Source organism: Kogia breviceps, chromosome 15 (genome assembly GCF_026419965.1).
Source record: "Kogia breviceps isolate mKogBre1 chromosome 15, mKogBre1 haplotype 1, whole genome shotgun sequence".
NCBI lineage: Eukaryota > Metazoa > Chordata > Mammalia > Artiodactyla > Physeteridae > Kogia > Kogia breviceps.
In genome coordinates, this window is record NC_081324.1 from 15587244 (window position 1) to 15609656 (window position 22413).

General features: G+C 47.0%; 1 protein-coding gene across 5 annotated transcripts in view; it reads left to right on the forward strand.

Annotated features, from left to right (window-relative positions):
• The window catches only part of ALPK2 (alpha kinase 2), a 150072-nt gene that overhangs the window by 50837 nt on the left and 76822 nt on the right, over nucleotides 1–22413 (forward strand). For 4 of the 5 annotated variants that reach the window (XM_067014993.1, XM_059040413.2, XM_067014995.1 and 1 more), the window contains exon 4: nucleotides 15532–17285. In XM_067014993.1, coding sequence (XP_066871094.1) covers nucleotides 15915–17285 — 1371 coding nt within the window. In that variant the 5' untranslated portion in view covers nucleotides 15532–15914. The remainder of the gene's footprint in view (nucleotides 1–15531; nucleotides 17286–22413) is intronic. The other variant, XM_067014997.1, reaches the window with a different exon arrangement.

A 22413-nucleotide genomic window follows, 5' to 3' on the forward strand; every position in this document is an offset into this window, starting at 1 on the left:
TGGCTGTTGGCTGGGCCGCCTCAGTTCTCCTCCATGTAGACTCTTACCCTCCAGTTGGCTGGAACTGGCTTCCTATGTGTCGGTCTCAGGGGAGCAATCCAGGAGAGAGCTGCAAGCCCTCTTGAGCTCCTTCACAACACCATCCTCTGGGCCAAAGCAAGTCACAGGGCCAGACCAGATTCAAGAGACAGGAAGAGAGATGCCACCTCTCAAAGAGTGGAGTAGGAATGTCACATTGCAACAGAGTGTACATAACTGGATGAGAGGAATTAGTGGCCGCATTTTGTAATCTACTGTACCCTTAAGAGTTTAAAATAAACTTTGCTGCTTGTGAGCTGTGTGGCATTGAGCAAGTCAGTTAGCTTCTCTGAGCTTCAGTTTCTTCATCCATAAAATGAGTGTTTGTGATGATGTATTGAGATGATTCACGCAAAATGATCAGCGAAGTGTGCAGGTCAGTGCAACAAATATTAGTTGTTACTAAGTATCACTTCCTGAAAGTCTTGTGTTCCCAGAGTTACTCTGAAAGAATTACTCTGTCCTAGCATATAATACCAGGTGAGTTTAGAGCCAGAATAATTTTATATGAATAGTTTTGAAAATGTTAGAGTCAATGGAGAATTTTGAAAGACAAGAAGGAAATGGATATTTAACAGGAGAGCTGTAACCCAGACACAGGGTTGAAGATGTTTTTGTCATACATGTTTATACTCCAAACCCTGTTTGGATGGTTTTTAGAAGGTGGAATCTGTGACTTTAGTGAAGTCTCGGCCTTCTCAGTTATTCCTCACATATGGATGGACAGACAGACACCAGGAGTCTTGGGACACCGTTATATTCCTGAAGCCACTCTGGTTTGTAGCTGGCAGAAGTTTGTTCATAAGTGCTTGTTGTCTGAGCCAAAGACTGGCCCCTGGAGGGACGCTCAGCCTCCTTCTCTACCCAGGGAAACACAGATTCTTTCCCAAACATCTAAAAAACATGAGTTGCTGGTTATAAATGAGGCTGGGCAAATGAGTAGTGGTGAATCCGTTAAGAATATCTCCATTCCTGGAAGAAACACCTCAAGGCACGCATCCAGCTAAAGGTAGAAGTGTTACCATCAACTTCACTTACAAAGGACAGGAGATTATATCCACCATTGAAAGCAGGGATTTGAAGCCAGGTTGTCTGGATTTAAATCCCAGATCTACCTCTTACCAGCTGTATCATCTTGGGCAAGTTACTTAACCTCTCTGGGCCTCCACTTCCTCACTTGCAAAATGGGGATAAAGATAGTACCTCCTCTATAGGCACAGGGATTAAATCAACACATGCAAAGAATTTAGAATACTCTATAAATAATAGTTACTTTGTGCCATCTGAACATGTTCCCCACACTGAACTATAATTTTGGAACTGATTAAAAACAAGACAATTTAGAGGTAAGAAAGGTAGCTTAATAAAAAGGAATGAAATAGTGCCATTTGCAGAGACGTGGTAAGTCAGAAAGAGAAAAACAAATATTGTATAACATCGCTTATATGTGGAATCTAGAAAAATGGTACAGATGAACTTATTCACAATGCAGAAACAGAGACACAGCAGTAGAGAACAAATGTATGGATACCAAGGGGGAAAGGGGGGAGTCGGATGAACTGGGAGATTGGGATTGACATATATACACTATTGATACTATGTATAAAATAGATAACTAATGAGAACCTACTGTATAGCACAGGGAACCCTACTCGGTGCTCTGTGGTGACCTAAATGGGAAGGAAATCTAAAAGAGCGGATATATGTATACGTATAGCTGATTCACTTTGCTGTACAGCAGAAACTAACACAACATTGTAAAGCAACTATACTCTAATAAAAATAAACTTAAAAAAAAAAAAAGAAAGATAGCTTAGTTTGGCAGTGCTTTTCCTCTCTGCTATTTGCCTCTTGGAGGATAAAATATAATTAACACGTTTGATCAAGGACTCACTGGGTAGAAATAAAGATGAATGAATCGTGCTATGTCTTGGCTAAGAGGGAAAAGGCATTTCATCCAAGGTCAGAAAGCATTTTGTGAACTTCGTGTTCCTGTGAGCTTAAGTAGGTGGCACAAGTCTTAAGGAGGAGTGGTAGAGCTTTCTGGCACCAGGAAGGCGTCTGTGTTCCCAGCACGGAGCTGGGACGGGCTCCTGCGGCATTCTTCCTGAATGAACGCAGCAAGCAGGTATGCTTTGTGGCCATTCCTCAGACCACTGCCTGGAACATTTCTGGAGTGAGTCCCAAGGGCCTGACGAGAAACACCCATTTGGTCCCCAGGATGATAGGTCCGTGCTGATAATCTGCTGCCCATTGTCACATTCTGGTTTTAACTTTGGTAGGTAAGTGTCTCAGTGGAGTGGATGGTGATGGGGACACACCATGGGACACTCAGCTTTTCCTGTGTGCTCACTCACCCTTTTCTGGGGACCAGACTTGGGCAGTTGCTCCCACCATGGTGCTGACTCTCAGGGCAGATCTATGCTAGTCTGGGGGCAGGTGACAGGTCAGTCCCAGAGCCCCTCCCCAGATGGTGGGACAGCCAGAGAAAGATGCACTAGTCACTGGAAATTGGACACAGGCTGAATGGCTCTGGAAAGGCCCTTGCATCGACACCTTCTGAGAACTTAGAGAGGACCAATAACATGAGGGAAGTTCTGGGGCCAACTGGGGTTCAGTCTCACTTTGTAATCACAGAATCATGGGCTGACATTTCTGAGGACTGAAAAGATAGTGAGAGAGAGAAAGCGGGGGTCGGGGGGGGCGGGGAGAGAGGACAAGCTCTCTGGTGTCTCTTCTCATAAAGGCACTAATCCTGTCATGAGAGCCCTACCTAATCACCTCCCAAAGGCCCCATTTCCAAATACCATCATATTGGGAGTTAGGGCTTCAACATATAAATTTTAGGGGGACATAGTTCAGTCTACAGGATTGGCCCAGATATGGAAGGTGTCCCAGCCATGTGCAGGGACAGGCTTGGACCAGGCCAATGGGGGTATATGGGGGACCACTGGTTAAGGATCAGAGATTTGGGCTTCCCTGGTGGCGCAGTGGTTTAGAATCCGTTTGCCAATGCAGGAGACAAGGGTTCGAGCCCTGGTCCGGGAAGATCCCACATGCCGCGGAGCAACTAAGCCTGTGCGCCACAACTACTGAGCCTGTGCTCTGGAGCCCGTGGGCCACAACTACTGAGCCCATGTGCCACAGCTACTGAAGCTCGTGTGCCTAGAGCACATGCTCTGCAACAAGAGAAGCCACTGCAATAAGAAGACTGTGCACCACAACGAAGAGTAGCCCCCGCACGCCTCAACTAGAGAAAGACCTCGCAGCTACGAAGACCCAGCACAGCCAAAAATAAATAAATAAAATAAATAAATTTATTAAAAAAAAAAAAGAATCAGAGATTTGCAGCACTCTGCGAGGCCATGTGTGGACACTTACAAGGGCTGGCTCCAGAGTCATACCTCCCAGGTTCAAGTGTCAGCCTCTTAATTGGGCATGTAGCTTATCTTCTATCCGCCTCAGTTTCTATATCTGTAAAGTGGGAATAATAACAGTATCTACCTTGCAAGGCTGGGGGAAGATGACCTGAGATAATACACATAAGGTTTTTAGAACAGTGCCTGTCACTTAGCAAATGCCAAATAAATGTTCACCCTTTTTACCCTGAGGTCTTTTGTGATTTGTCTGACACAGTTAGTCACTCTCAGTCATAAGAGTTTGAAAGTGGAATCAGGCTGCCTGCCCATTTCAGAGAAGATGAGGTTAAGCAGATCTTGAAATTCTTGAATGAGAATCTTAGCGCAGATTCCAGAGCTGGTATAGTGTGACCGCTGCTTATATAGGTGTTAAGAAGCCAGGCTCCGTCCCAAGACATGGACTCTACCCAGGTAGGCAGTACAGATGCAAGACTGTACGTGAAGCTTGGGGCAATGATTCAGTCCAGATCTTGAAGTATTAACTCAATTCTGAGCCGTTACTGAGCTCCAGTGTTACTCAGGCCCACAGGGCCTTTGCACTTGCTCTTCCCTCTACCTGGAATGTTCTCTCCCCAGATAACCCCATGGCCAGTTCTCTTACTGCCTTCAGGTTCCTTCTCAAAATCACCTGATCACTGAGACCTTCTCTGACCAGTCATCTGGACAGAAAAAATAGCACTCACAGGCTTCCCTGGTGGCACAGCGGTTAAGAATCTGCCTGCCAATGCAGGGGACATGGGTTTGAGCCCTGGTCCGGGAAGATCCCACATGCTGCGGAGCAACTAAGCCTGAGCGCCGCAACTATTAAGCCTGCACTCTAGAGCCCATGAGCCACAACTCCTGAGCCCGTGCACCACAGGTACTGAAGCCCGCACGCCTAGAGCCCATGCTCTGCAACAAGAGAAGCCACCGCAATGAGAAGCCCGCGCGCCACAATGAAGAGTAGCCCTCGCTCGCCGCAACTAGAGAAAGCCCACGTGCAGCGACGAAGACCCAACGCAGCCCAAAATAAATAAATTTTTAAAAACCCAAAATAGCACTCACTGCCTGCCCCCAGCATATCCTGCCTTCCTTATCTTGCATTACTTTTCATGTAGCATGTGACGTAATGTATGTATGTATGTGTATACACACACACATTTAACAGCTTTGCATAGGTATGATGGATATACAGTGAACTCTCCACGTTTGAAGTGTTCAATTTGGTGAGCTGTGACACATTCGCACACGCATGGAACCATCACCACCATCAAGAGAGTGGACATATCTATCCCCTCAAAAGATCTCTCGATGCCCCTTTGCAACCCCACTTTCCTGCCCTCTCTGTCCACCCATCCTCACACAACAACTGATCTGCTTTTGGTCACTGGAGACTCGTTTATCTTTTCTAGAGTTTTTATATATATAAGATCGTGGAGCATGTACTCTTTTGTAGCTGGCTTCTTTCACTCCACATAATTATTTCGAGAATAATCTGTGTCATTTGGTGTGTCAGTGGTTCATTTCTTTTATGGCTGAGCAGTGTTTCTGAGTTTCATGGTTTGGATCTAGCAGAATTGTTATTCCGTTGATGGACACTTGGGTTATTTCCTGGCATGGTGTATGTTTATTTGTAGTTTTCTTTGTCGTGAGTTTCTCTCAACTGGAAGGTAAGTTCCGTGGGAGCAAAAACGTGTCTGATCTGTTCCTTGCTGGACCTCCAGTGGCCAGCGCCCTCTCAACAGGAATTCGATAAAGAGTTGTGGGTTGAATTATGCAATGCATATAGTGCTTCTGTTATATTCTTTACTGAATCCTGATCTGAGGGGAGAGGAAAGAGCTGATGGGGTTCAGGACACGCTACCCCCAAATATGGTACCTTGGCATGTGGAAGATCTTAAGTTGGGGGAATTTTTTTAAATGGAAGAAGCAGGAAGATCACTCTGACCTTCCCCCCTCGCCTCTCTTCCCTGAAACAGGTCCTAAAACTCCCCTGTGAAAGGTGTGTCCCCTGTACAGGAGGAGGGAAGGCCTTGAGATGGGGAAACTGGGGCCAAGAACCGTGTACAAACAAACCTTGTTAAACTCCTCCTTCTCTTCCTGTTACCTCTTCACCATTTACTACCCACAGCCCAAACCCTTTGCCTTGTCAATTTTTCACAAATTTATTGTTTCTGTGTCTAAAAGGTATAAAAGCTTCCTACTCTGGTCACTTCTTTGGGTCTTCATTCTCCTGCGAAGGCTCCGCCTACATGTACAAATTCAATGGACTTCGTATGCATTGCCCCTGTTCATCTGTGTTTGTCAGTTTAATTTTGCCTCCCTCCTAGAGCCATTCTCCGGACGGCCATCCGAACCCCGGGGGAAGGATCTGAATTATGGTGGCTTCTTGAGAGTCAGCCTGCTGGCACTGTAGCGGCTGTGCTGCTGAAGGGGTTAAGGTAGGGAATCATGTTAAAAGGCCTCCCGCAGGAGCTGTAGGCCAAGGCCACCATGTCAGTGGCTCCGTGTCACCCATTAAGCTGCAGGGAGCCTGAGTTTCTGGTCACTCTGTGGCTGCCCCCTTTCTGGCCATGTCATTCCCCACTCCCCGGGCCGCTGCCACAGCGGGCTGGGAATGTTTCCTCCTTGCCAAAGAGAAGCAATTAAATTGTGACGGGTTTCTTCCCTGACTACAGTCTCCAAGGCTGCTTTTGAGAGAGAAGTTCTTGGGTCTGGTTTTGTACGTCGCCCCCTGCCTGGGTCGAGCAATTAGTTTTCTGAAAAAGCAAAGCCAACCTGAACAGCCACTGAGTTCCGTGGTGGGGGGCAGCTGCTGGGCATTTACTGGGAACTCATAACCACCAGTCAAGTGGCAGATGATAGTTTTCTGAGAATTTAATAAAGCGACATTCACTCTTCATAGGTAACGGCAGAGTCATGGAGCTGGAAGCGACTCCAAGACCTTGTCGCTCAGAGTTGATTTCCCCTGGAAGCTCGTCAGAATGCCAGAGTTCTAGCCCTCACCCCGCCTGGCAAATCAGAGTCGGCATTTTAAGGAGATCCCGGGCGATCTGTGTGCATATTAACGCGTGAGAGGCCCTGCTCTATGGATTACCCTGCTCCTGGCTGTACGTTACTCCTGGGGAGCTCTTGAAAAATCCTGATACTCAGGTGCTACTCCCAAGAAATGCTGATTTAATTGGTTAAATGCAATTGATCTCGTCCGATTCCTTTACTTTATATATCATCCAAGACCCAAGTGACCAGGGGACCCATCCAAGTTCCTAACAGCTGGTTAGGAGCAAAGCTAGGATTACCCAAGAATCATGTCCCCGCAGGGCCCCGGGGTCTCGTCCTGTCACTCAAGCATCTCATTCTACCAGGGCCATCCTCCAAAACAAAATCTGCTAACACACGTGCTGGAGTATAACACAAAAAGGAGTGATGGTGAGGACTTCCTTGAAAAACAAGAATTCATGGAGGGCCTACAATATACCAGGTACTGTTCAAGACCCTGGGGGTGTTTTTGTTTGTTTGTTTTTGTTTTAATTTTCCCAAAGCATTGTTTTTATTTATACAAAGTCCCAACCACTTTGGAGGCAGGAGGAGCGAGAGGGGTTCTTTTTCAACCAAGGGCCTCCATAATGTTTTTCTGTCCTGACCAAACACACAGGCAAGCGGCATCATTTGGTAAACTGACTGCAATGTTTAGTCTCTCTCTGCTGGTGTAACAAGGTGACATCAATCTCTGCTTCTGTAAGAATCCTGAATTTAGGATTTTTGGCTGTCACTATTCCAACTTCTGTTTCTGAAGGTTTGAAATCAACTGATGGAACAGTAGACAGGCATATATAATCGCAGTTTCCCCTGTCTGTTCAAACCTCCGATCAAATTTCATCCCCACTTTTTTTTTTTTTTTCAAGGAAGCTGGTTGAGGGAATTCCCTGGAGGTCCAGTGGTTAGGACTCCGCGCTTCCACTTCAGGGGGCGCCGGTTCGATCCCTGGTCGGGGAACTAAGATCCCACGTGCCACACGGAGAGGCCAAAAAATAAAAAATAAAAGAAAGGAAGCTGGTTGACTCTTGCTGCAGTGGCTTTAAACCCACAGTGAAGTCCTCAATCTCATGGAGTAGGGACGAGAGGGGGAGTCACACATCAGACAGACCAGTAAAACCAGAGAAGTGTCTGGTGACGAAGAGTAAAGGAAAGCCAGGGAGGGAAGGTGTGTCGGGGGGAAAGTGCTCTCCGGTGAGCTGATGGGAGCAGAGATGTGGTGGGCAGGAACTGAAGAGGGGCGTGATTATTACCTGGGCAAGAGTGTTCTCATCAGAAGGAATAGCAGGGGCAGAGGAAGCCCGGAGGTGGGAGCATGCGAGGTCCCTGTGGCTGGAGAGGGTTGAGGGAGGGGACAGTCGTGGGAGAACGATCCCAGAGACAAGGCCGTTGGGTCTTGGAGGCCATGATCTATGCACGTTGGATCTTACTTTGAATGAGATGCAGACACACAGGAGGGTTTCTAAACAGAGAAATGATCTTTCCTGGCTTCGTTTTAAAAGGACGCTGCTGGGCTGCTGTGGTGTGAATTGTTCTGTCTATAGAGTAGACAGGGCACAGTGCGGGGAGACCTGCAGGCAGCGACTCAGTAATTCAGACAAGAGGTGAAGGGGCCTGGTCCACGGTGGTCCTGGAGGAGGTGGCAGGAAGCCGTCCGGTTCTGGATGCATCTGACAGCACCAGGTATGCTGCTGTTGGACCGGATGCTGGAGGGGAGTAGAGGCCCGGCTCCAAGGTGTGTGGCCCGAGCAATCGGCAGAATGGAATTGCAGATTCTTTTTGAGACGAGAAGCGGGTTTGGATGGGAAAATCAAGGTTTGTTTTGGAGCATGCTGGGTGTTTAAATAAACTAACAGTATCGGGCCTTCGGAATTCTAAGCGAACTTGCTTTTATGAAAGAGCTGTGGGTCCTCCGAGCCTATGTCCAGTGGTACATTGTTCTCTGTCCTGCTCTCAAGAGGCCATGTCTTTCACAGATGGATTTGCAGTTTAATCTAGGAGTCTTTCTATTGTCACAATGTCCCTTGAGGTTTCTGGAGACATTCTGGGACCCTAGGCTGGCGGCTTGGTGGTCTACCGGTGAGGTGCGTGGGGATTGTTTGCGGCTACGCTTGAGTTTTCGTCTTTTTTTTTTTTTTGCGGTACGCGGGCCTCTCACTGCCGTGGCCTCTCCCGTTGCGGAGCGCAGGCTCCGGACGCGCAGGCTCAGCGGCCATGGCTCACGGGCCCAGCCGCCCCGCGGCACGTGGGATCCTCCCGGACCGGGGCACGAACCCGCGTCCCCTGCATCGGCAGGCGGACTCTCAACCCCTGCGCCACCAGGGAAGCCCGAGTTTTCTTTTCATAAGAGAGGTCAGTCGTCTGTTAACTAAGCGTGTTGGCAGTAAGGCCATGAAATGTTTCCCTTTCTGAAGTCAGCTGGCTCACTTCTTGTTCGGAGTGTCTGGCTGGTCTGCATTTGGTCCCAGAGGCTCAAAAAGCTGTCAGAAGCTCAGCACTTTGGTGCCAAATGGAAGTCAAGAAACCACTCCCCGGACAAGGCCAGGCTGAGGCCCCTCCTCTGCCATCGACTTACTGGCTCCCTTACGTCCTTCGCTAGGTACCCGGAGCTAACGTTCATCTAGCTCAGTGCTATCTGAGCCCTGATTACTCATTGCACCCAGGAGGCTTAAAAAACACCAAGCGCAAAGCCCTTCGCCCTGAGATGCTGCTTAATTGATTTTTTGCTGGGGGGGGGGGGCTGGCACTGGTATATTTTCCCCTCTTTTAAATAGACTATTTTTTCGAGTAGTGTTAGGTTCACAGCAAAATGGAGCCGAAAGCACAGTTTCCATATCTACCCGCTGTCCCCAGCGCAGACCCTCCCGCTGTCTGCATCCCCCACGAGACTGGGATGTTTGTTACAACTGATGAGCCTCCACCGACACGTCGTTACCAGCCAAAGTCCAGGCTTTACATCAGGGCTCACTCTCGGCATTGTACACCCTATGGGTTTGGGAAAATGCGTAGTGACATCTATCCACCAATATAGTATCATACAGAATTGTTTCACTGCCCTAAAAATCTTCTGGCCCTGGCATTTTTTTTAAAGAGCACTCCAAGGGATTCTAGGGTTCAGCCAGAGCTGAGAACTACCGATTTAGAGCTTCGTGTGTGCCAGGTCCCGCTTTAAGCCCTTTACAGGAATTAACTCCCATAATCCTCATGTCACCCCCTGGTGTAGGCCCAGTTACTGTCCTGAGCCACTCGGTAGCTTGTCCAGTATCACATGGTGGACGGGCAGCGTGTGAACCCGGGCAGGCTTGCCGCTAGGTCTGTCCCTTACCCATTATACACCGTACTGACTTTGTAACCTGCTTCCCCGATCAGCTCAGAACCGCACCTGAGTGAAGAGGAAAAGCAGGATTTCCCTGGCGGTTCTCTCCTGCGCAGCATTCTGTGCTTCCAGCCCACAGCGCCTGTCCTTCGGGGCCCTCTCCCCACACAGCTCATTTCTCCTCTGTCCCTTACACACGACCTGCTTGTTCCAGCCCCGATACATCTGCCGGGAATGCCCTCCCCTCCTCCCCATCCAGCCAAAGTCTAATCCTCCCCGCTGGGCTCAGGTTACCTGCTCCTGGCTCCCGTTCCCTGAGATCCAGGCCACCCTGACCTCTCCCCTCCAATCCACCAGAAGCGCTAACTGCCTCAGCTGTGCCTTTCGGAATATGATGACACTGGAGTTTGCAAATCACACTCTGCTCCCTGTTTAATACCTGAAAGTCTTCTCTCTCAGCAAAATTGGTAGCTCCCCCAGGGAAGGAAACAAGTCTTATTCCACCCATTTTTTCTCTCCCTCTACAAGTCCCATGCGGTGTGCCGGGCATACGTGGTCGTAGGTCCAACAGGACACATGGGAGGATGGGGTGTTCCTGCTTAGCCAGAGGCCTCAGGAGAGCCGGGAACACTCCCTCCTCACCCTGGTACCCTGTGCAGTGTGGTGAGTGTCTCACAGAATGATTTCCACTCTTCCCTAAATGACTGCTCTGATCTGCTTCCCAGTGAATTGGAGCCTGAGGTCCAAACCCTTCAGTCTGGGATGGAAAATCCTTCACCCTCTGGGCCCTGCCCACCTCTTAGTGGGCAACTCTTCCTCCTCTCTGGCCTGGGTGCACCCCACTTTCTGCCCGTGGTTTGGTGTAAATATTAATTGCATCCCTCCTCACTCTCTAAAGCGTCCTGCTTCAACAGTAAATCATGCAGTTGCCCTAACTTTCAGCTCAGCACTCCGCCGGCTTCCAAATGAAGCATGGTTTGCTGTTTTCCGTGAGGCCCCAGAGCTTTCCCACCTCCTCTCGCCTGTGGCCGTTCCTTCTGCCTGGAGAGATCAGCCCCCTTCCCAACCTCAGGCATGTACCACCCTTCCTGCCAGAATCCGACTGTGTATTTCCTAGACCTGCTTCAGCTTTCAAGTTCCCAGGACACCATTATCATGTGCCACACCCCTACCCCCAACTTTCTATATTTGGTCTGATTTTTTTTTTTTTTTTTTTTTTTGCGGTACGGGGGCCTCTCACTGCTGTGGCCTCTCCCGCTGCGGAGCACAGGCTCCGGACGCGCAGGCGCAGCGGCCATGGCTCACGGGCCCAGCCGCTCCGCGGCACGTGGGATCCTCCCGGACCGGGGCACGAACCCGCGTCCCCCGCATCGGCAGGCGGACTCTCAACCACTGCGCCACCAGGGAAGCCCGATTGGTCTGATTTTTAATGGTTAGCACGTACCGTCCTGTACTGGAGCTGCTCAGATAGCCACCTCGTTTCCCTTGTTGGATGGGGAGCTCCTGAGGCGGGCCTAGGAATTTAACAACTTTATCTTCCATACAGCAGCCAACTCAGTGCCTTACACGTGGGAGATATTTCTTCTTTTTTTTAGTTGTGTAACTTAAGAGAGTCACGTCTTCTTTGGACCTCAGTTCCAAAATCTGTAAAATAAATCATCTCTGTATCAGTCAGGGTCTAACCAGAAGGACAACAAACAAGCATTAAATGCAGGGTTACACAGGTGATTGAGCCAAACAGACGGATCTATTCCCATATCCTTCACACTATTTCTGGTTGCTAGTCTGTTCCAGCTATTTGTCTGTTCTCATGGTCATAATCTGTGCGTGTGTGTGTGTGTGCTAGTAGTGGTGTAGTATAGTGAAGACAGAGATCTTATAATACTGTTCAGTTTTTGTTGGTTTTTTTTTTTTTTTTTGGTGGTACGCGGGCCTCTCACTGTTGTGGCCTCTCCCGTTGCGGAGCACAGGCTCCGGACGCGCAGGCTCAGCGGCCATGGCTCACGGGCCCAGCCGCTCCGTGCCATGTGCGATCTTCCTGGACCGGGGCACGAACCCGTGTCCCCTGCATCCGCAGGCAGATTCTCAACCACTGCGCCACCAGGGAAGCCCAATACTGTTCATTTTTATTAGGAGAATTTGCAGCTAAAATCCCTAGCTGCAAATTTGTTTTGCATTTGTTTTCCTTTTGATCAATTTCTTGAAGCTAATATGGTTTTTGACAGTTTTTTCCAGTTTCATAGTTGCTATTGGAAAAGGGGGTTTACTAACTTCTTCCTCTGCCATATCTGGAAGTCCCTATATTCACTGAGTTTTGAGTGTTGATCCAGCCTTGTATTTCTCAGATAACCTCACTTGTTTAGAACGTATACATTTTTCTAAATATTGTGGATTCGGCTGGCTCATATTTTTAAGGACTTTTGCTGATATTGGGCAGTGAGGTCCCCCAGAGATTCGCATCAGCAGGAAGCCGCCGTCTCCTATCTGCAGAGACAAAGGGAGGCGGCAGGGCTACCAGTTCCGGATGGGCCTCTCCTGTAGGACCTGGAGCTACAGGAGGGTAGCAATGCCTGCTAGAAATGCCACCTGAAGCTAGCTTCTCATGTCTTCCCACCCTCCCATCTCCTGCCTTCTTTTGGTCAAATGCAGCAGAAAGCTGGTGGTCCTGGGAGCTGGGGAGATGCAGCCTCCAGGGGCCAGCTCTGTGATACAGAGCAAAAGAGGGGATGGGAGGTAGGCAGTCCCTGGAGCAGCACGGCCCAAAGGACCCCTTCAGCTCTCCAGATGTGCGGCTCAGTACATCTGTTGGATAAATAGCTAAATAAATTGGTGCATGTACAAGGAATCTGCTCATCAGGTTTGAAATATGTCCAGCCGCTTATGGAAAATTTCAAGAAATTCTGTGTGCTTCTAGTATTAGAATTCTTCCATCTGTATAATAAATATAGCTTTGGGGCATATAGGAGGCTTGCTTATTCCTTTAGCTATTCTGATAAGTCAGTTTATAAAATGGATAGCAGCAGTTAGCCAAGTCATAAATTACAGACACTTAGTGTCAGAAAATATTATGACCCTCACCTGGTGCTCTGACTGCGGAGAGGACCAGGATGTCATCATGTGAGTATTTATTGAGCCCAGCCTCTCCCCTTCATGCTGCACGGCCAGGCATGGCTCCGGGAGGGGGCGGGGAGACACTGCAGACTGTTTGTTCCCAGATCTTGTTTTCTTCCACTGGAATGTGGAATACGTAATAAAATAGAATAATATCTGAAATTCAGAGAGGATTCCAAATCTTACCTCTAGCCACTGGTTTCAGCTTCCACTCCTATGAGCTCTGTCTTCAGGGTGCCTGGCCAGACTGCACAGTTTGAGTGTCAGCAATTTTAACATAGTTGGGAGAGTTTTTTGGGGAGAAGGCAAATGACCTCCAGGAGACAAGAGGGGAAAGGAACAACGACAGGAGCTGGGCTAATCTGCTTTTCAGTCCACATGGGGAGTAGTAACTTATTTTATTTGTGCCAGTGGAATCAAGAATAAATAAATATATGAAGTGATGCATTTGAAAACACAACACCCTTAGGGGACGATGCTGGTGATGGTGATGATGATGGTGACATTCTCTGAATGTCCATTTTCAAACAGGATTCACAGAGCCAAGCAGCAGAGTCAGGGGCTCTGGTTTCCTATCCGAGCTCCACCACTTACCTACTTTGTCACTTTGGGGAAATGGCTCCTTTGAGCCTCAGTTTTGCAGACAGGGAGCAGCTAGCACACTGTATAATAGAGGAAGTATTCAGCAAAGGCTGGGTTCCTTGCCCGATTTTCTCCACCTCCTTGTTAGGACGCTTAGAGATAATTACTAGGGCATGCCAACCGCAAACCATAACTCTCTCAAAGGCATTCATTAGCCAGTGAGAAGTTAATTATACTTAATCCAGTGCCTTTTCCTCTTTAATCTACTCAGGATGACTTGTAAATCTTATATCAGCTAAAACACATGTTCCATAAAGTCCCACATTACTAAATCATAACATTTCCCACTGCGCCACCAGGGAAGCCCTGCATACTTCTTGAGAGCCAGCGATAACCTGGTCTTAGCACTGCCTCATCCTTTCTTTTTTTTTTTTTTTAATTAAGTTATATTTGACCTACCACACTGTGTAAGTTGAAGATGTGCAATATATTGATTTGATACGTTTATATTGCAATATGACTGCCATAGTAGCGTTAGCTAATACCTCTCTCACATCACGTAATTATCATTTTAGCACTTTTACATTCTTACAGAGTACATGTGGCATAACGTTTCTGCTTTACAAAGTCCCTTCACGTTGATTTTTTTTTTTCATTTGAACCTCAGAATAACTCTGTGAAATAGACAGGGGCAGGTACTGTTTCCCCTGGAAAGTGGCCCTAAACTTTAGTCTCCCTAGGCTGCTGGTCAGGGCAAATCCAGAGATTAGCTCTGGGTCAGGCTTGGCCAACCTCGTCCACCTCTGAATGTCTTCTACTTGGGAACCAAGTTACCAAAAGAAACAAGGTATTAATAAAATTGGAATCAGTCTATGATTTCTGAAAATGAGGCCTATGTGAGCAGGCACCCAACGACTGAGGGCCTATGAGCACATGAGCTTAGGAGACAAAGAGGTCCCTCCAGTAAGGAAGAGAGAGGGTAAGGAAGACTGTGTCCCATAGCTGTAAGCGTCTAACACTGGCCCTCCTGGGTTAGATATTTGTGCATCTTTTACATGCACCAGTCAGTAAAGATCTGAGCATCATCTCTAAGTCTGAGCCAGACCCTCAGCTCCTGCCTTCTGAAAATGGTTGCCTTCTGAGCTGGATAATACATAGAGTGAGATCAGCAGTGTTACAATTACAATGAGGTCAAATGAGATAAATAAGAATGCAAGTATAAAGCAAGTATAACAGGTTTTTATGGGGACTGCAGAGCCTGGATAAGGGTCTTAATGGTAAAGGTCAGCAAAGCAGGTCAGGCTCCAGGCTCCGTGTGGCTCCAGTCAAGAAAGCGGGGAGGAGCCACAGAGCACCATCCCTCGTGGAGCAGGGAGGGAGCGCAGGCTTGGTGTGATCCAGGATTTGGTTTCTTCCCTACTGGGCCAAAGCCAAACACCTGGAGGGTCTGGGTCAGGATGGCATGTGGACATTGGTTTCCAGCCAGAGGGGTTCATGGCTGTGATTTAGGCTTTATAATCATGTTAAATTAAAGAGGAAATAGCACTATGCTTCATACACCTAGTCCTAGTATGGTATCATCTTCACAGCCTCCTGGCAAGAACCATGCCTTCTTAGCATGGTCTTAAAAAGGGTTACTGCTAACTCCACTACAGGAGTTAGAGTACTTTAGTTATTTGTGTATAATACCTTACTCCAGAAAGTAATGCTTCTTCAAATTCCCATAACATAGAATGACTTAAAATAAAAGGAGAGAAGAAGAAACTAGAATATAAAACGTTTCTCCGTTCATCTGAGTAATTCATAGCATTTTCAGTTTGGGGTAAGATCGTGAAGAGTCTTAAGGGAAAATGCTGAGCATCTCAGCCAGTTGCCTCTGACCACAAACCCCTTCCTAGGGGGACCACAGATCTCCTTGAGTGTGCAGGAAAACCACGGTCATTTTCTGTGTGTGCCATGAGGCGAGAAATATAGGCATGCAAACTTACCTGTATCTTCTCTTCATCCTAGCGGTACCTACCCAAAATGACGCTGCTATTTATCAAATCTCTGCTAAAAACTGTTTTGGGATGATCTGCTGCTCTGCAGTGAAGATCCATTGAAGTAGATCTTCAATCCACGGAAGTGGAGTGTCCGTCAGACAATCAACAGCTCTCTCTTAGCCCGAAAGATGATAGGAACACAGCTTGCAAACATGAGACATATGAGCAGGAAAGCACACATCAAACTGACGAGAAAGAGCACCCTATAAGGAAGAAGAAAGTATTGCCTCGGGTCCTCCCGCATCAGCTGACCCCCCACCTTCCAAATTCAATGGTGCACGTTCACTCCAGCTACCGGCTGATAATGACCTTGGTACATCCAGTTCTGAAAATCCCTTGGATGTTAAAGACATGAGGCAAACTGAAGAGGCTTGTGGTCCCGATAACACAGAGGACATCGCGGAGGGGTTGCTTTGTTCTGATTCAAGTACTATTCCCGATAAACAAGATGTGTGTGGCCACAGGACAGTGCATTCCAAACTGTCAAGGTTAATGGATGGTGCCTTAGACACTAATGGCCCTAATGAAGGAGGCTTAAACTCTAGTCATCAAAATCCCAAAGTGCAGAAATACATCAGCCTTAGCCTACCGCTGATGGAGGCAGCCTCATCCACTTCCCCAGGTGACAGGGCCACGAGCAAGAATCCAGTCAGCCGCCCGGCCTCCCGCAGAGGCTTTGACAGTGATTATGAACTTTGCTCAGAGATATCCCTCACCTGCACCGAGGAGTTTTCGGACAATGACCTGGAGTATCTGGAATGTTCCGACGTCATGACAGATCACTCTAATGCAATTTGGCAAAGGGACCTGCAGGGGACTGAGCGTGTTTTTTTATTAGAAAGCGATGACGAAGAGATGGAATTCGGTGAGTGTTGCCCGGGTGGGTGTGAGAATTTCCTCAGTGAAATGGGTTGTGAGCCTCTGGTGGCGGATGACACCGGGCCTATGGATGCCACTGCTGGCCTCTGTGGTTACCGCTTACCATCCCAAGGAGGGGAGGTAAGGAGCAGCCTAGCCTCCGTGCACAGTGCCTCATCCCCGCAAACAGGGGTGACCCTGCCGGTGGGACCTCACCAGGATGGAACGTCTGTGGTGACAGACAAGGGGAGAGATAAACCACCCACTGCTCCTGAAGCTGCTGAAGATGGTTATCCAGGAACTCAAGGGGAAACCAGAGACGGCCACCAGGCAGGAAAGGAATTTGCCAGTGACAATCTGCTAAACATGGATAAAGCAGTAACAGAGAGAGAGAGGAAGCACTTATATGGTGAGTTAGGAAAATCAGGAATGAACCAGTGTTTGGAGACTGTGGCTGAGAAAAGATTAGGGGGGAAAGACTTATTGAGCCGGAGAGGCTCCGAGAAACCTGCCAGGGCGAGGCGACCGGGGATTAAGGGAAAAGCCAAGAAGCTGAACCCCAACCTGGAAGAAAGGGCAACAGAAGCCTCCTTGAATCGCCTGTATCCCAGGGGACCTGTTAAGCACCCACTGACCCCAAGTGACAGAAGAGAGAGTTCCCATGCCAAAGCAGAAGCGACTGATTTGAATTCCCATGCAGGAGGCTGTGCTATTCCAGCACAAGCAGAGCAAGAAGCAAAAATCCTGCAGACTCCACCAGGCTCACTCTCCAAAGAAGGGAACTTGGACTTGCAGGGAGAAGGGGTGTGGGTTAAAAACGTACTTGAAACAAGCAGCGTTCCAGACTGGAGAGATCATCCTCAGGTAAGACTCCTCTTTTAAAAAATTATAAGCTAAAATGTATTTGTGCGTGTGCACGTGTGTGTGTGTGTCCCTTCCCTTCACATTCACAATTGCTGTTCCACAGTGTACATCAAAATAGTTCTTCCAAGTACCATCAGGGTACTTGTGAATGACAGGGGCTGCTGCTGGGAAGGAAATCTGGTTTTGAAAAAAGGCCCAGATAAACCCTAAGCCATCCTAATTATAGCAAAAGACAGATAGAAGTAAGAGGTACTAATAGGATTCTGGACAGCTGGAAAAAGAAATCTGATATTTTGTCTACTGCATGTGTTTTACCAGGCAATGTCACTATTTAGAAAGTTTTTAAGCAAATGTTTTGGGTGTAGCTTGTAAAAAAAAAAAAAAACCAAAACATTCTTTTTAGTAATGTTTCGGCACACTTTGAGAACTGGTAAGTGCTGGCTTTTATCAGAATTCATAGTATGAATGAAAGATTTCTGTGTGTCTAAATGATATGCAGAATTCACTTGATGCTGGAGAAAGTAGATAAAGTAGATTTTGCTGTGCTCAAAAATCAAAGTAGATTTTTGAATGAATGTCTGTTTTATTTTATTTTTCTTAGACCACAAAGTATTAAAGAGGCTAAGAAAACACAGCAGGAAGCCAAAAAAAATTTTTACTCTATTACTGATTTGGGGGTATATTTGAAAAAGATACAATTGAATTAATGGGAATAATTATTGTACAAAAATATGTTATGCTTGATATATGAATTTATTATATTTATAATTTTAAAGGGTTCCAAATGGGCTTTGAACTGATGCTATGCTATGACCAAGATTTGATTTTTGTAAATAAATACCTAAGAAAAGTTATTTAGCAATTATTTTTACTCAGCCTCTGTTCTCCCTTCTCCCAGCTTTGTGGTTGGGACCTAGTATTGTTTTTATAGAAGACTAGATATACTCCAAAGAAAATTAAGTATTCCCAAATGCATTCAAAGTTATTGAGCTCCCTTTGTGAAAAAGTAAAAATTTAATATATTGATTTCTAAAGACCCGGTCATAAAATAGTCTAAAAATCTAAAAATCTCCATATCCGAGGTAGTTTTTTCCTGAGCAAATTGTTCTGTTCCACTGGCCAAATTAGCCATATAAACGTCATATTTATTTATTTATGGCTGTGTTGGGTCTTCGTTTCTGCGCGAGGGCTTTCTCTAGTTGTGGCGAGCGGGGGCCACTCTTCATGGAGGTGCGCGGGCCTCTCACTGTCGCGGCCTCTCTTGTTGCGGAGCACAGGCTCCAGACGCGCAGGCTCGGTAGTTGTGGCTCATGGGCCTAGTTGCTCCGCGGCATGTGGGATCTTCCCAGACCAGGGCTCGAACCCGTGTCCCCTGCATTGGCAGGTGGATTCTCAACCACTGCGCCACCAGGGAAACCCGTCAAGGTCACATTTATACTTTACTTCTTTGCAGGAGTGCCAGCTTTATCCTTTTTGGTTGTTTAACACACCAGTGACCAAAGATTCATGCCCAAGAGGAGTTTATGGAGGCGGTTTGGCCAAAAAATAATACAAAATTAAGTTATTATGTAAATTTTTCCATGTCAATAAACATAGCATTTCCCTTTCTACTCACAAAATGCTCTTCCTGACTCAGCTGAGTGCCTTTTCACAGTCGTATCCATGTTGAGCATTTCACTGGGCAAATTACTTCCATTATTAAAGGCTGTGTGTGGAGCAGGGGGAAGGGGGGGAGCAAAGTGGCCCCAAAAAAGTAAGCGAAGGAGAGGGGCCTGTTGACAATGTTAGTTTTAGACCCATCACTGTGGGAGGCAATGCCTAGCTCCCTCAGCTGCCAAAAGTCGAGAGGCGCTCAAGGAAGGAGCCCCCTTTGTCATCCTGCATTCTGAGATGGAGAGCCCTGGGGACCAGGAAGCTCACTTGTTTCCTGGCAACGCAGTGAACTAGAATGGGCGGTCCCCGGGACACTCTTGTCTCTGCCGAACTTCTAATGGGACTCTTGCTCACACAGTCACACATTCATGGATGTACACCCACCTTGCCAGCTATCAGCTCAAGGTCCCATCTGTGGTTTCACACATGACCAAGGCAATTATCTCAGGACACTGAACACGAATTTGTAGAGAGCTTGCATTCTGCAGGTAGAGGGGCCATTTCTCACTCTGCTGTTCTCAGTAGCAGAGCCGACCTCTCAACTCAAGGGACAATGTGAGTAGAAGCTACATATTAAATAGTTCTGTGGAGCCCCAAGTTAGAAATAGGATCTCTGTACCTGTGGCATTTATTGACCCTTAACTAAAGCAGGAACGTTCCGCCACAGGTATGGTGGCATAGTGAGTGCAGATTTCTTTTACCCATGCAAAACGTTACTCTCTAACTGTAGGAGATGTCTGTATTTCTTACACATGTACTCAGCATAGCCACATTTACAGGAAATGGCTAAATATCATTGCAAATGTGACACCAAAGCATTAGGGGGTCGTTGGGAACTAAATGAAATTTTTTATAATATTGCTAAAAAAAAATAAACAGCCCAAGATTGGTGAATCTTTCCATAACTAAGTCAAAAGACGTTTAAAATATTTATTCTCAGACATCTGAGGCTCGTGGGAACTTAAAATTTGAAATGGTTAAAAATCCTTGGTTGAAGGTAATATTAATAAATTTGCCCTCTCCTGACTCTTGCCTGATTCACTTACCTTGAAGGTGACTAGCAGCAGAAACAGTGACCAGCATCTTATCTTTTAGTAGTTTCTCTTCAGCTGTGTATTGCTTTCCGCATTCTGAGAAAAATTCCATATCTCGAATTCTGCGTTACAAGAACAAGGCAAACGTGTAGACTAAACTGAACCTGGGAGTCCTTACTTGCTGTCTTCCTTTCCCACTCTAACAAGGCAAAGCCGTCTAATTCTGATTTGTCTTGAAATACTATTTACCCAGGCTAAGACTGGAAAGCCCCCAGTTGCTCTCCATTTATGGAAGATTCCTAAATTAATCCCAGTTTGGGAGTGGAAAACAGAAAGGGTACCCCAGGCTAACTTGAATCATCTTCAAGGGTCACACTGGCAGTCCTTCACCTTGGTTCTGGTCTTGCTTTCTTGATCCAACTCAGAGGCAGGGCCGGCCAGTCTACCCCTCTTAAGTTTCCCGGTAGCCACCCTGGGGTAAGATCATCCTCACTCAGAAGTACTGTGTCTGTCCTTCTGCATAGCTGCCCAGCTTCACCCCAGAGAGATTTGCATTGCTCTTTGGGATCATGGGAACTTAAGTGTACGGTATGGAAATGGCTTCTTAGGTTCTGATAGTTAAGAATCTTCCTGACTAGGAATCAGCACTAAGCATAAAGGGTGAGCTCCATGATGGTAGTGAGTTTGGTCACTGTTTTGTTCACTGAAATGTCCCAAGTCCTTGGAGTAGTACTAAGTACTAGTACTTAGTACTAAGTATTAGTACTAATAGTACTAATAATACTGGTCACATAATAGGCACTCAATAATTGAATGATTCAATAGCCATATGGTACTAGATAACTAGATTGAGTCCTCTCCCTTGTTTTCTTGATGAGTCTGGCTAAAGGTTTGTCAATTTTTTTTTAAAACATCTTTATTGGAGTACAATTGCTCCACACTGGTGTGTCAGTTTCCGCTCTACAACAAAGCGAATCAGCCATACACGTACACATGCTCCTACAGCTCCTTCCTCCCGCACCTCCCTCCCCATCCCACCCCTCTAGGTGGTCACAAAGCACCGAGCCGATGCCCCCCGTACCACGTGGCTGCCTCCCACCAGCTATCCACTCCATTTATCTTCTCAAAGAACCAGCTTTTAGTGTCACTAATCTTTGCTATTGTTTTCTTCATCTCTATTTCATGTATTTCTGCTCTGATCTTTATGATTTCTTTCCTTCTACTAACTTCAGGTTTTGTTTGTTCTTCTTTCTCTAGTTGCTTTAGGTGTAAGGCTAGGTTGTTTATTTGAGATTTCTCTTTCCTGAGGTACGATTGACACTGAGGGTTTTAAAAGCTCCCAAATGATTCTCTGAACCTTTAAGATTGAGACTCTTAGCTGTGCTTTAGAACCATCCCTGGTTTTCTAAATATACAGGTGCCCAAGCCCCACCCCCAGAGGTCCTGATTTTGGTGGTTCTAAGGCCCTCAGGGGGTGGAATGCAAGTGTCACCCTGGGGGTGCCAGGTCCCAGACCGGCAGAGCAGGGCCACCTTTCCTGAGAGGTTGTACCGCTCATGAAAGCGCTCCCTTAAGGATTCTGGAGCCCCTTGCGCCTGATTTCCTGCAATCTTAGCCAAGGGACAAAGTGCCAGGTTATTCAATACTACTTTTCAAATCAAGGCAGTGGGCATTCGCCACATGTAAGTTGTTTCTGCTGTGGTGCAGTATATGCATTCCTGCAACACCTCACATTCTGCAAAATCATAACTAAACTATTAGGCCTTCTGGGGAAAATAGTATTCCCCGCAGGTTACTTCATAAACAGGCCATTTAAAAACTAGAGACAAAAGCAAAAAATGAATGCAAGAAGTTCACTTGGACCACCCAGGGAGGCGGCGCAGGTTGGCTGACGGCCGCCACAGCAGAGATTAAATATACACAAGGTCATCGAGTGGAAGTGCGGGTAGCCCTTTAGTCAGAGCAGCTGGAGGCTGAGATGCGGAAACAGAAATGGGTCTCTGTGGAGCCGTCTGTGAAGCTGGGCCCGGGAGGTGCCACCTGCCTTCAAACGACCCAGGCCTGGAGTGTGCGTCTCAAGAGGGAGGGGCACTGGGGCTTCTTTTATTTTTTAAAATTTTATTTATTTTTTAATTGAAGTCTAGTTGATTTACAATGTTGTGTTAATTTCTGCTGTACAGCAAAGTGACTCAGTTATACATATATATATATATTTTTCAGATTCTTTCCCATTATAGTTGTTACAAGAGATTAAATATCGTTCCCTGTGCTATACAGTAGGACCTTGCTGTTTATCCGTTCTATGCGTAATAGTTGGCATCTCCCAACTCCAGTGCCTCAGTCCATCCCTCCCCCACCCCCCAGGCTTCATTTTTAATTTTATTAAAATACAACTAGGGCTTCCCTGGTGGCGCAGCGGTTGAGAGTCCGCCTGCCGATGC